General features: G+C 42.0%; 1 protein-coding gene across 1 annotated transcript in view; it reads left to right on the top strand.

Moving 5' to 3' along the window:
* Positions 1–12229, top strand: part of pik3c2b (phosphatidylinositol-4-phosphate 3-kinase, catalytic subunit type 2 beta) — a 48522-nt gene extending 36293 nt beyond the window's left edge. Inside the window, exons 18-32 of the mRNA XM_071914814.1 lie at positions 207–387; positions 914–1021; positions 2348–2440; positions 3072–3201; positions 3596–3732; positions 4159–4328; positions 4917–5073; positions 5768–5877; positions 6995–7196; positions 8506–8630; positions 8837–8954; positions 9949–10033; positions 11429–11535; positions 11701–11829; positions 12038–12229. Coding sequence (XP_071770915.1) covers positions 207–387; positions 914–1021; positions 2348–2440; positions 3072–3201; positions 3596–3732; positions 4159–4328; positions 4917–5073; positions 5768–5877; positions 6995–7196; positions 8506–8630; positions 8837–8954; positions 9949–10033; positions 11429–11535; positions 11701–11829; positions 12038–12229 — 2044 coding nt within the window. The remainder of the gene's footprint in view (positions 1–206; positions 388–913; positions 1022–2347; positions 2441–3071; positions 3202–3595; positions 3733–4158; positions 4329–4916; positions 5074–5767; positions 5878–6994; positions 7197–8505; positions 8631–8836; positions 8955–9948; positions 10034–11428; positions 11536–11700; positions 11830–12037) is intronic.
* Positions 12230–12712: the final 483 nt, after the last annotated feature.

Below are 12712 nucleotides of genomic sequence, written 5' to 3'. Positions count from 1 at the left end.
GCTTCAACAGTCTTCAGGTATCTCTGTCTTTGAAGCCTGGTTGTTATATATTTAGACATTATTTGTGCACAGCCAATTTTCCAGTGGACCTCCATGATGGAGCCAGATGTGTTTGACAGGAGATTTGTGATGCAAAACGTCTGTAGGAATATTGTAGTGATGTTTGAGTTGGGACGTCATATGAAGTGAGCGTCCTCCTCCCCCAGGCTGCTGAAGGACGCCCTGCAGGACAGCCAGTTCAGCGGGAGGTATCAGCACCTCCTGGCTGCCTTGCTCTGCTGCATGGGCAGAGGCCTCAGGGAGGAGTTTGACCGACAGTGCTGGCTGGTCTCCATCCTGGCCAAGGTGGCTCAGAAAGTACGAGATGCAACGCCGTCCAGCAGACAGGTAGGGTGTGTGTGTGTGTGTGTGTTTGTGTGTGTGTGAGATGTGTATTTACATATACAGGGTGTCTGAATAACCTGTAATCACAGCCAAATCACTCAGTCCTTCACAGAATATACTCAACGTGACCAGCATATACTACAGTACTACCACAGTACACTACAGTACTACTACACTACTACTACTACTACTAAACATGTTTCTTTGTATCTCAGAAAGCATATCGATCAGCTTTACTAATTCTGTGCTGGTTTTGGATTTTCACACAAATTATGTCCTTCAGGAAGCCCTAGAAAGCAAAATTGGTGTGTTAATGAAAAATCTAGTGTTACTTCTGGTGTATCATGATTTCAGACATTGCACACACCCAGTGTTCTAGAGACTGTACAGTAGCAAGTAGGTGAAGGTGTTATTTGCATGTTGACGTCATAGTTTGATTTTGCTGTGAGTGTGACCTTCCCAATGGGATTTTGTAATTCAGCTAACCACTAAGCTTGTTGTCTGTGTGTGTGTTTGTATGTGTACGCAGGCCATCCTGAGGGAGGGTCTAGAGGAGGTGAAGCAGTTTTTCTCAGTCAGCAGTAACTGTCGACTGCCCCTCAACCCCGCCATGCTGGTCAAAGCCATCAACATCCAGGTACTGTCAGAGAGAACAGATGATGTTTATGCAACACCACATCTACTTTCAAGTCAGGTTTCTCTTTCAAGCCAGCAGGGTCAGCCATCCCATTCGCCCTGGTACATGCCATCCTCTTTTGTCAGAGAGGCAGCATCATGCCAAACTCCATTCAAACATCTGGTCATTTAATGCGGTCTTGTTTATTGGTAATCACACACACCTGGTAGAACATGACTTCAGACTTCTGGTAAATTCAGCATTTATGTCATGCACAAAGCAGTACTTTTTCCAGTAAAATCTTTTAGAATTGGCTCAGTCTGCTTGCTACAACCACCCTGGTGTGTTTTGATGGAAGAGTAAGAGGTGAAGCAATTGTAAAAGTTCAAATTTTGATTGAAGTACATGCTGCTTGGTGTTTTGGATGCTCCTAATGATTCAGGAAGTCTGAAGTCTTGTTCTACAAGATACAGTATGCACCTTTGCCAGGAAAGCAAAGCAGCATTAAATTGACAGATTTTTGAATGGAGTTTGGTACGACGTTCTCCCTATATGAGAGAATGCAACGTATCAGAGTTGATTGAACCTAGTTCTGCTTGTGACCTACGTGTAAGTGTTTAATATACATTGTATGTATACAGCCATACATGCCATGTATGTGTCTGCACATATGTACACAAAACATGTATGATCTGGTATTGTTGAGAGCACATCCTGTATATATGCTGTAAAATTATTAACATATTTGTTTCAGATTCTCATATTGTCTCATTGTAGTATATTCATATATGTATTTTTTTCCATTTATTTCATACTGCATATATTCAGATATTTTTTATATTTTTTTATACTGTATTCCAGTTTATATTTAATATTTTAAGTATGTTTAATGCTTAATAATTTTATATTTTTTGTATTTTAAGTATTAGTGGTGTCAGTTTGCACACTCTGCAGATATGTTGTAAATTCATAGATTTTTCATTTATTTTTTATTATATATATTTTTACTTAATGTATTCTGGTGTTGTAATTGTTGGTGGTGGTGTTATTTTTAATACCCCATTTGCTCTATTCTTATTTATATTCTGTATTTCTTTATAATTAATCATTTTCATTATAATTTATTGCTGCAAAGACACAATTTCCCTACACTGATAATTAGAGTTTCATCTTTTTCTGAGTCTGAAAATGTAAATGTCCATTTAAGTGCATGTGAAGTGTCTGATCTGATCTGTATGTACTGTGCATGTTTATCTGTGAGCCACTGTTTGCAGTATGTGGATAGGTGTTTATATCATTTGGAGATCTAATGAGGTGTTTGTCTCTCCTCTCCTCTGTATTTTGTAGTCGTGTTCCTTCTTCAACTCCAACGCTGTGCCTCTCAAGCTCTCCTTCCAAAACCTAGACCCACATGGAGACAACATCAACGTCATCTTTAAGGTACCGTCGCATACACACACTCACACACACACACACGCTTGTGGAATATCAACTTCAAATCAGAGACACTCATCACTGTTTGGCGTAGGACCTCGCCACGTCAGCGACTTTGTAACCATCAGTTGCAGATAAATGTTTTAGATTTCTGTTCTATTTGTTGCATCCAAAATTAGGAACTGACTATTACTTCTGTCTTGCATAAACAAGGAAGTCTGTTTATCAAGTGATAGTGTTAGATTTCTATTTGTGGCATATACTTGATAAACTATCAACTTTGGGGAGAGGAAATCAGAGGCTGTGGAGAAAAGGATTTAACTGATATTTTGTGTATATTTTGATATCTTTAAATGTGACTATTTTCAGTGTTTCCTCCAGAATTGTATTTTTGTCAGTGTGGAAAATTCTTTATTTTGGCTTTACGTCAGGATAAATTCTCTATGTAAACAGTTCCAAAAAGGCAAAAAATCAAGAGTAAAAAAGTACTCCAAACAGCTCGTACAGCATAATCCAAGTGTTCTGAAGCCAAACAATTGAACTGTGGGTCCAATATTGACCTCATTGTTTTATTACCTCAAGAGATCTTGTAATATTTGACTGACCCTTGACCTCTGACCTTGCTGTCATTGTCCAGTCGGGGGACGATCTGAGGCAGGACATGCTGACTCTGCAGATCATCCGCATCATGAACAAGATCTGGATCCAGGAGGGGCTGGACATGAGGATGGTCATCTTCAAATGCTTCTCCACCGGCCGGGGAAGAGGTGAGGAGGGACGGAGGGAGGGATAGGAAGAGTGGGCATGGAGGATGGTCATATTTCAATATTTGGAAGGAGAGGGGAAATGTGAATTGGAATTAGCTCTGCAGAGTTGACATGAGGACGATGCATAATGGGAGGGGTGAGATTTGAACAGAATAGATTGGGAATATCTCAGGTGAAAAGAGGCTGGTATACATAAGTAAAAGGCTTTCAGGTGATGCTATTAGTGATGTAGTGGTGAATAAAAAGCCTGGGTAAATTATGACCTCCAGTCTGATCATCATAAGGCATCACAATCACCATTTTAAACAAAAATCTATTTTCTCCTCAGAAAAGCTAAATTTATGTTTTTGACTGAGAACTGATAATTTCCCCTCTGTTCTCCCTCCCTGCCCAGGCATGGTGGAGATGATTCCCCACGCCGAGACACTGAGGAAGATCCAGGTGGAACACGGAGTCACTGGCTCCTTCAAAGACCGACCGCTGGCCGACTGGCTGCAGAAACACAACCCCACCGACGACCAGTATGAGAAGGTGCACACACACACGCACACACACACACACACTGTCACGTTCTACGTCTCTGTGTAATTACACCGTATTTCCAGAAATGAGCAAGCTGTAATTTATGGGCTGCTCATATAATTAGTCTGAGTTCAGGCTCCTACTTAGAGACTTTTTACTGGCAATGGTAACAGCAAAGTAGTACTGACTAGCCATGTTTACATGTGCACACACACACACACTCACACACACACACACACACACACACACACAGGTGAGATGCCTCATTCCCACACGTTTCATCAAAATCTGATCACTTTAGATTTTGCGTATGATGAACAAATGATTGACGAATGAATAGACGATTCTAACACTATAATAACCCTGTTTGTGTGTGTGTGTGTGTGTGTGTGTGTGTGTGTGTGTTTGTCTGTGTGTGTATCTTCCTAAACCCAGGCGGTGGAGAACTTCATCTACTCGTGCGCCGGCTGCTGTGTGGCGACATACATCCTGGGAATCTGCGACCGCCATAACGACAACATCATGCTAAAGGCCAGCGGGCACATGTTCCACATCGACTTTGGCAAGTTCCTGGGACACGCGCAGATGTTCGGCAACATCAAACGGTGAGCGCAGAGGATGCTGGGAAATGTAGGCCAGGGACTTCAAGTCATCAGGAACACTGGGAGATGTAGGCCAGGAGTTTTGTTTTTTCATTTTCACATTTCACATTTCTAAAGTGACTTTTTTACAAAGTCTTGGATTGAACTTTATAAATCTTGACACCTTATGGATCTGGAAGCCAGAGATGAAAGTCTTGGACCCTCACACATGATCATCTGTATGACCGACCCAAACTAGCGCCAACTCACTCCGATCTTGAAAGTCAGTTGTGATGCCATATTGTGGCTATAATCTGCCTTAAAGTTGTGTAGTGTATTCCCAGCCTAAGATATGAAGATTAACATGAGAAAGAAACATGAGAAAAAATTACTCGTTGGTATTTTCTGGACAATGTAACATAATGATAAATATTCCTTTCAATAGAGACTCAATTTTAGAAATGCATTGTGAAGGACTGGCTGATTTTCTGTGCATCAAGGTGAGGTTTTTAAATTGGTAAACATTTGCAGAAATGTCCCTAAAATGGAACTGGTCTATTCAGATATTCCTGCGTTGCGATTGATGTATTATCTGTGTCATGTGACCGGCAGGGACCGCGCCCCGTTCGTCTTCACCTCTGACATGGCCTACGTCATCAACGGCGGCGACAAGCCCTCGAGTCGCTTCCACGACTTTGTGGATCTCTGCTGCGAGGCCTACAACCTGATCCGCAAACACACACACCTCTTCCTCAACCTGCTGGGCCTGGTGGGTATCCAACACACACACACACACACACATATACACACTCTCTGCTGTGCAAACATACGCATATCTTCTTAGCATTTATTAATATTTACTCATGGTTTCCAGTCCACCCATGCCTCCTGAATTCATGCAATGTTTACGCATCACGGTTGATTCAGTTCATTCACAGCTACTCCACACAGAAGAAAATTAGACATGCATTATGCTGCCTTCCTCATGCAAATAACTGCAATGCACAGTTTCCCACAGGGAATACACTCCATTCTTTTTTTTATTTCATTTTTTTATTCTTTTTATTGGCAAAATAGCAAATATATGCATATATATATATATAAATAAAATATTGGGATAGTGTAAGAATATCTTCAAATACTCCAAAATATATAAATAAATACATAAATCATAAAAAATAAAATACAAAACAAAACAAACAAACATGGATTTCCATTCATCGGTTTAGCACATACAAGGCCAATTCTAAGGTCACTTCAGTACAGTATTATTAAAATAGTGAATACTATGTCCACTGTTCGGCAATCAGGACAGAATCCACATTGTTCCTCTTGAATCCAACAACAATCAACAATCAGCCGAGTCACATAAGTTTTCTCTGAGCAGTGTGATCACACACATCCTGATATGTGTCCACCTGGTGTGTGTGTGTGTGTGTGTGTGTGTGTGTGTGTGTGTGTAGATGCTGTCCTGTGGTATCCCAGAGCTGTCCGACTTGGAGGACCTTAAGTACGTCTACGACGCCTTGAGACCCCATGAGTCTGAGGCCGACGCCACCATGTACTTCACCAGGTAACAAAACACACACAGACACACACACACACACACACAGACCTTCTCTATCTCATTCAGCCATAGTCATTCTCTGTTATGGCACTCATCGCTCTGGACAGTTTTAGCCAACAGCAAATTACAGACAGGTGTCATTTGGTCAGACATCACTGCAAAACCTACTATTTGCTTCCCATACAAACAACACTCACAAGTTCAACATGGCAACCAAAAAGGGCTGCAAAACTACGGTTCCACAAATTCAGTCCTGGTTAGCCCACGGATATATTTACTGTATTACAATGGCCCATCATAGCAGCTTCTAGCTCTCCTGATGGACTTTAACTCCTGCCTTCGCCTTATTGATTCCTAGCAAAGAGTGTATGGTCTAGGGCGGGTTCCTACCCGTTAAATGAGCGAAAGCCTCCTCAAACGCTTCCATGTTGGCCTGTCTTCACTTTCACAGACAAAAATGAAATTGTACGCTCATTGGAAATAAGCACGAGCACCTCAAATTATCTGCAAATGAGTTGAAACCCAGAGGAACTACAGTTATCACACCTGAGTGTCGCTTAAAAACAGTAGAGGGGTCGAGGGGGGAAATCACTGATATGGTCACTCCAGATGAGATTAAAGGAATAGTTCACCCAAAAATGAAAAGTCTGGCTTCTCAGCATGACTCCGTAGCAGCCTTCTCCAAAACAAATGAAGTCGTGGAGGACCGTTCTTTATAGTTCCAAAAATAACAAACCATACAATCGCTCTGTGAGTGGAAAACAACTTAATTTTATCCATTATTTAATGCGAATAGAGTCTTCCTCCATTGTTTTTAGCTTCCGCATTACCAAACCTGACTGAATTTTCATTTTTGGGTGAACTATTCCTTTAAATTTAACAAATAGCTCAAGTAATGATTACAATTACCTTAATTACATACCTAGGAGAAACGAATCCCATCTTTGTTTCTTTAGTTTATTCATTTATTTATTTGTTTATTTTTGTATATTTTTGGTCTGGTCTTCAGCATATGTAATCGAAAGGAAACTCGCCATGACTGGTCCATTCCTTTATTTGGTCAGTAAATGGATGTTCAGCTCAAACCCCTGAAATCTTTCCCCTTTTTTAACCCTCTAACCAGGCTGATAGAGTCCAGTCTGGGCAGCGTGGCCACCAAGCTCAACTTCTTCATCCACAACCTGGCCCAGATGAAGTTCGCCTCGTCCGAGGAGCGTCCGGTGCTTTCCTTCGCGCCGAGAGTTCACACGGCGAAGAGCGACGGCCTTATCCGCAACCTCTACGTCTGCCGCCACGTCCGCACGTACAACCCCAGCAAAGGCTACGTGAGTTCATCCCGTCACCCTGTCAAGATCATTCTTACACTGCCAAATCATTGTGCCAAAACGGGTTCAACTGATATGGGTTTTTGAAGGCCGATATTGAATCTGTCCATATTTTGTGACAGTATTCAATATCAAACAAATATACAACAAACATATGTGTACCAGTGTGTCTGCAGGTCCAGTCTTAAAATGTCTTACATTTTATCATCTAAGACTTGACAAAAGATCTTGTGTTTGTGTAAATGACTTTGAGATTGAAAGTGATGAGATTTGTTCCACCAGACGACTGAATTGAAATTCTGTTTTTATCCTATTAAAACCATATTGCATTGAAAAGTCCTAGATAGTTTTCTTTAAGATATTAAATTGATACTGGACTCTTGATTTGTTCTGACTTGACTTGCTGTTCTACATTTAGACTTTAGACTTGAGACTTGACACTAATGACATGGACTTGACTTGGACTTGACTTGGTAATCTACATTTAGACTTGTGCCTCAAGATGTGAGACTGACTTCGGACTAGAGCAAAGTTGACTTGGTCACATCTCTGCTAACTGGCATTTAAAAGGTCTTAAAAAGTAATTTATTTTATTTTATAAAAACCTGCAGACACCCTGATGTAGAGTGCAGATGGGACGATAATAATCTGTTCTCCTTGTTAATCTGTTAATAACCCTGTCAGTGACTTGTTTCAACTCTGGGAGCTGACCCTCCTAATATTTTTTTCATTATTAAGACAGGAGGAAGAATGCAATGAACTCACTCACATTTTTTGAATTGCAAGCAAAATTGAAAAACGGAGTCCTGATCTGTGTCCTACAATGTCAAAGGCTCATCTGAGCAACAGGGTAAAACTTAGGCTGGTACTTGAAGGATTTTCAGACCTAATGACCAGCTTTCCATTGGAAACAGTTACATTTTCCTCTCTTCTGCTTTAGAAACTGGACCCATCAGTCCATCTTGAAATAATGATGTGATTTGGTGGAAAATCAATTCACAATCTCCTAAATTGCCATAAAAGAACACATGAAAGCAGCTCACCATGCATATTGTCTGTAGTAGCATAACATTGTGTTTTAATGTAATTTCCTGCTTTTGATGTACTCTAACTTAATTTCAGAGGGACAGTGAAGCCTAGGATCCAGTTATCCTTATGCATTCTGTCATTGTGCCCACGTCTAGTGAATGAAATAACTGTGAACTTTGAATCCCTTGAAGGACCCTTGGGTGTTCCCGGACCCCAGTTTGGGAACCCTTGGACTATAGCTGAAGCTAATGTTAGGTGTGTTTTGTTGTTTCCTATACAGGCCTTTGTGGTGAAGGTGGAGAGGGAGGGCCAGCAGGGGGCGGCGTTGGTCCAGAGGAGCTTTGAAGAGTTTCATGAACTACACAGCAAACTACGGCTCATCTTCCCTTCCTCCAAGCTACCTAGGTACACACACACACACACACACACACACACACATACAATCAAGATTTTACTTCTCTCCAATCACACAGTGTTAAATACACCTACAAAATACAGTGAAAGGCGAGATGTACAGTATTTTCAAATGAGAAGTTGGTATCTCTCGTCTTTCCTATATAACATGAACCCGGCGGCGTCTCACCTTCCTCTCCCTTTATCCCGCCCCCCAGTTTCCCTAGCCGCTTTGTGATTGGCCGCTCGCGGGGTGAGGCAACGGCCGATAGGAGAAAAGACGAGCTGAACGGTTATGTCTGGCATCTGGTGCACGCCGCCCCTGAGGTCGCCCAGGTCAGTCATCTCTCAAATCTCACCATTTAATACCGGTGACTTGGGCTGCATGTCATTGTATAATACTCACTTGCTGAAAGGTAATTGTTATGGTCTGAGAGATCATAATAAACACACACACACCTCACAGAGACTCCCCTTTTCCCTCCTTTTGTCCCATAAGGCTTTTTATTCTGTTTTTCACTTCCTAAGACATTACATAGATCAGCGATTCTCAACCTTTTTCATATCACAGACCCTTAATTTAGTCCACATTAGGGCCATGGACCCCCATTTGATGAGATTTTGTCTCTCTGAGAATATTTTTGTTGTTAGATATGATTTTGTCCAGAATTCCATGACTCTCTGTATTGTAGGTAGAGCGATAACAGTGAAACTATGATCAAAATAGTCATTCTTCTACATTCTCTAATTGTGTTAACTTCTTGTAAATTAAATAATGGTTCAACAATTTATCAATTTGCTGGGGACCCCCTTGAGCCCCCTCAAGGACCCCTGGTGGTCCCCGGACCCCACGTTGAGAACCACTGACATAGATGACTATACCTTGTACACTGCAAAGTTAAACTGTGATGTCAGTAACAGTGTATATCTGTTATCTCCATAAGGTCTATTAATATTTAAGCTTGTGCAATAGTCTACAGTACTGTGCACTGTATGTGTGCTTTCATTTTTACCCACTGGTTTCTTAGAAATCAGCCCCTCCCTAAGGAAGAAGGCCCATATCAGTGTACAAAACACACACGCACACACACACACAGGGCGGGGAATGTAACCAGCTGTATCAGGCCTATCCAGTTTCAGAAAGTTGGCAGGACCAATGAAGTTAATGGCTCTTCTATATACTGTAAATGTGTTTGCATACAGAGTTACAACTCTAATTTATGGACATGTTGAAATCAGCCTTATTATTAGCATGTATGAATTTATACACTGCTTCTAAATGTATGCATACCCTTATTACATAGGACTAAAAACCTCTATCTCTCTTCAGTGTGACCTCATCTACACTTTCTTCCACCCTCTGCCGAGAGACGAGAGACCGGGGACAGTGGTCAACACTCTGCAGAAACCAGCTGGTACACACACACACACACACAGACACAGTCTACAGTACAGTTGGGTGACACTCAGTGATTCATTTAAACGATCAATTGTTAAGAATTACACGTGAAATGACATTTACAGCACAGCACATGGTCAAAGTGCACCACAAATAGACATACACACACACACGCACGCACACAGTAAAGGGGTTCAAAGTCCACCGTGTTTCCGCCAGCATCAGCCAAAGCCCGGCGGCCTTGCTGACCGGAACTCAGCCCAATCAGGGTTTAGCGTTTTATCAAGCTGCGTCTGGACGACACTTTCCATACTCAAACACACACACATAACCTTAAAAGCCCTGTGCGGACATGTGGGAACATTCAGTCTATTTGTTGCGTGGTGATTGAAGTGGTGATTACAAGTGCAGTGCAGGCAGCAACTAGATGAACAAAGTGGATATGTAACTTCCCTCTAACATTAGGATTGCAACTATCCCTTGTGTTAAATTGGAAAATACAATGCAAGCTAACTAAAACTGTCCAGCCATCGCCATCCACCGTTTTGCTTAACACAACAATTTCAACATCACAGTAGAGCATTTTCGGCATTGCATTTTAACGATGTTGTGTTCTGCTTTGAACTTTATTTATAGAGTACATAGTGTACAAACACAGATCAATCATTCACCATCAGGAGCATCTGTTGGGCTTCCTGTTTGTGCTGAATGGAGGCAAAATTGTTTTTCTTGTAATGCAGGCAGCGCTTTCAGGGAAGATAGTCAAATTGAACGGGTTTCTTTAACCGCTATTTACTAAGTTGGCGTAATGCTTGCTTACGATATTTTTGTACGGAAGCTGCCGATAGCGTTGTTTTGTGCCAATATTAAATGTCTTCACTCAATTTGTTCATTTTTATGCTCAAAAAAATCCCCAAACATTTTAAGGATTCAGTGTTTCCCCCATGATTTTATTCTTGGCAAGGTGTCAGTATTTATCTTGATCCTGCACTTCTTTAACAGTCACATTGTTTATGTTAGCCGCTAGGTTAAAACTGCCACTGTTAAAGCTAGTTATCAGCTGTACAACTTCCACAGTTAGACCTGGTTAGTCTGGAAGTAAATTACCAACATTAACAACATGAAGTATCTGACTGCTAACATTAGCTAATTTTGTGGAATGTTATTAACCTGTCATTTTTTTACAATTTGCCCAAAATTTCAACTGACTGTAAAGTCATGACAAAGTAATCAATCAGGAACATAATTTCAAAGAGATCCACCAAGCCACATGTTGATATGTTGAGATGTGAAGAAAATACAGGCATTTGAACTTGTGTTGTCATAATAACAAAGACTCTAATACCCACAATGCTTTGCAGGGCAGTCAGGGGAACTCAGTGCATTTTTTTGTCTCTTGTCTCTTCAGCAGAGATTTCCTGGTCTCCGGTTTCAGGGAAGGAACTTGGCGAGGTCAAACTCTCCATTTCCTACAAGAGCGACAAACTCTTCATCATGGTCATGCACATTCGAGGCCTGGTCAGTGTGTGTGTGTGTGTGTGTGTGTGTGTGTGTGTGTGTGATATGTGTGTTTGTGTTTATTCTGACTCATTAGGCAATGGTAATTAATTCTATGATGTATTATATGAGGACATATGAACAAACGTACGTGTGTGTGTGTGTGTGTGTGTGTGTCCTCTCCAGCAACCCCTGCAGGACGGGACGGACCCGGACCCCTACGTCAAGCTCTACCTCCTACCAGACCCCCAGAAGACCAGCAAGAGGAAGACCAAGGCGGCGCGACGGACCTGCAATCCCACCTACAACGAGATGGTAAACTACAGTTCCCGTCTGATAAAACAGTAGAGAACAGAAGAAATACAATGGTGTTTGGACTGGGATTCGACACATATGGGTTTTTGAAGGCAAACGCTGTTACTGATACTTGATACTTTTCTCCTTCCCATCCCATCCCTTCCATTCCTACATCCCTTTTTCCGTTCCCATCTTCCTACCACTCCCCCCTCCCCTCCCCACCCAGTTGGTGTACGAGCGTATCCCGCGGGGCGACCTGGATCAGAGGGTGATCCACCTTCGGGTGCTGGGCGACGGGGCCTTCTGGGAGAACACCTTGCTGGGAGAGACCTTCATCCCCCTCAAGAAGCTGGTGCCCGGCCAGCACTGGGTGGACTGGCACCAGCTGGGCACGACGGGCGCCGAGTCCACCCGCTGATGGAGACAAGACGGCTGCAAGGAAATATAGTGGAAGAGTGTGTGTGTGTGTGTGTGTGGAGGATAGAAAGATGAGGGAAATCCTCCAAAGTGGGAACACTTTGGCCGATCCTCACTAGCACAAGGGACTAGTTTAGGTCGGGGCTTGGGTTTAGGGTTAAAGGTGCTACGTGTAGCATTTTGACATCAATAAATCATTACCACATTAATTTTGAGACGTTAGTATAATTACAGTAAACACAAAAGACCATCGCTGAGAAGATTGGCAGGCTCTACTGGCCTTTACACTACATTTATACATTGTGAGCCACCAGGTTGGATTTGGTGGGAAATTTGCTTGATTGCTTTACGGCACAAAATGGGGGTCCTTTTACTTTGCCAGTAATACACAACTTTATTCCAGTTCCACCTCTTCCACAGAACTGTATTTTAAAATCTAGTCAAGATCCCAAGGTTTCCAAAGACACCAAACATGTCATGCTGA

The sequence above is a fragment of the Centroberyx gerrardi genome, chromosome 5, assembly GCF_048128805.1.
Source record: "Centroberyx gerrardi isolate f3 chromosome 5, fCenGer3.hap1.cur.20231027, whole genome shotgun sequence".
Classification (NCBI taxonomy): domain Eukaryota; kingdom Metazoa; phylum Chordata; class Actinopteri; order Beryciformes; family Berycidae; genus Centroberyx; species Centroberyx gerrardi.
Note: the sequence above shows the minus strand (reverse complement) of the source record. Positions and strands in the feature narration are given on the sequence as shown.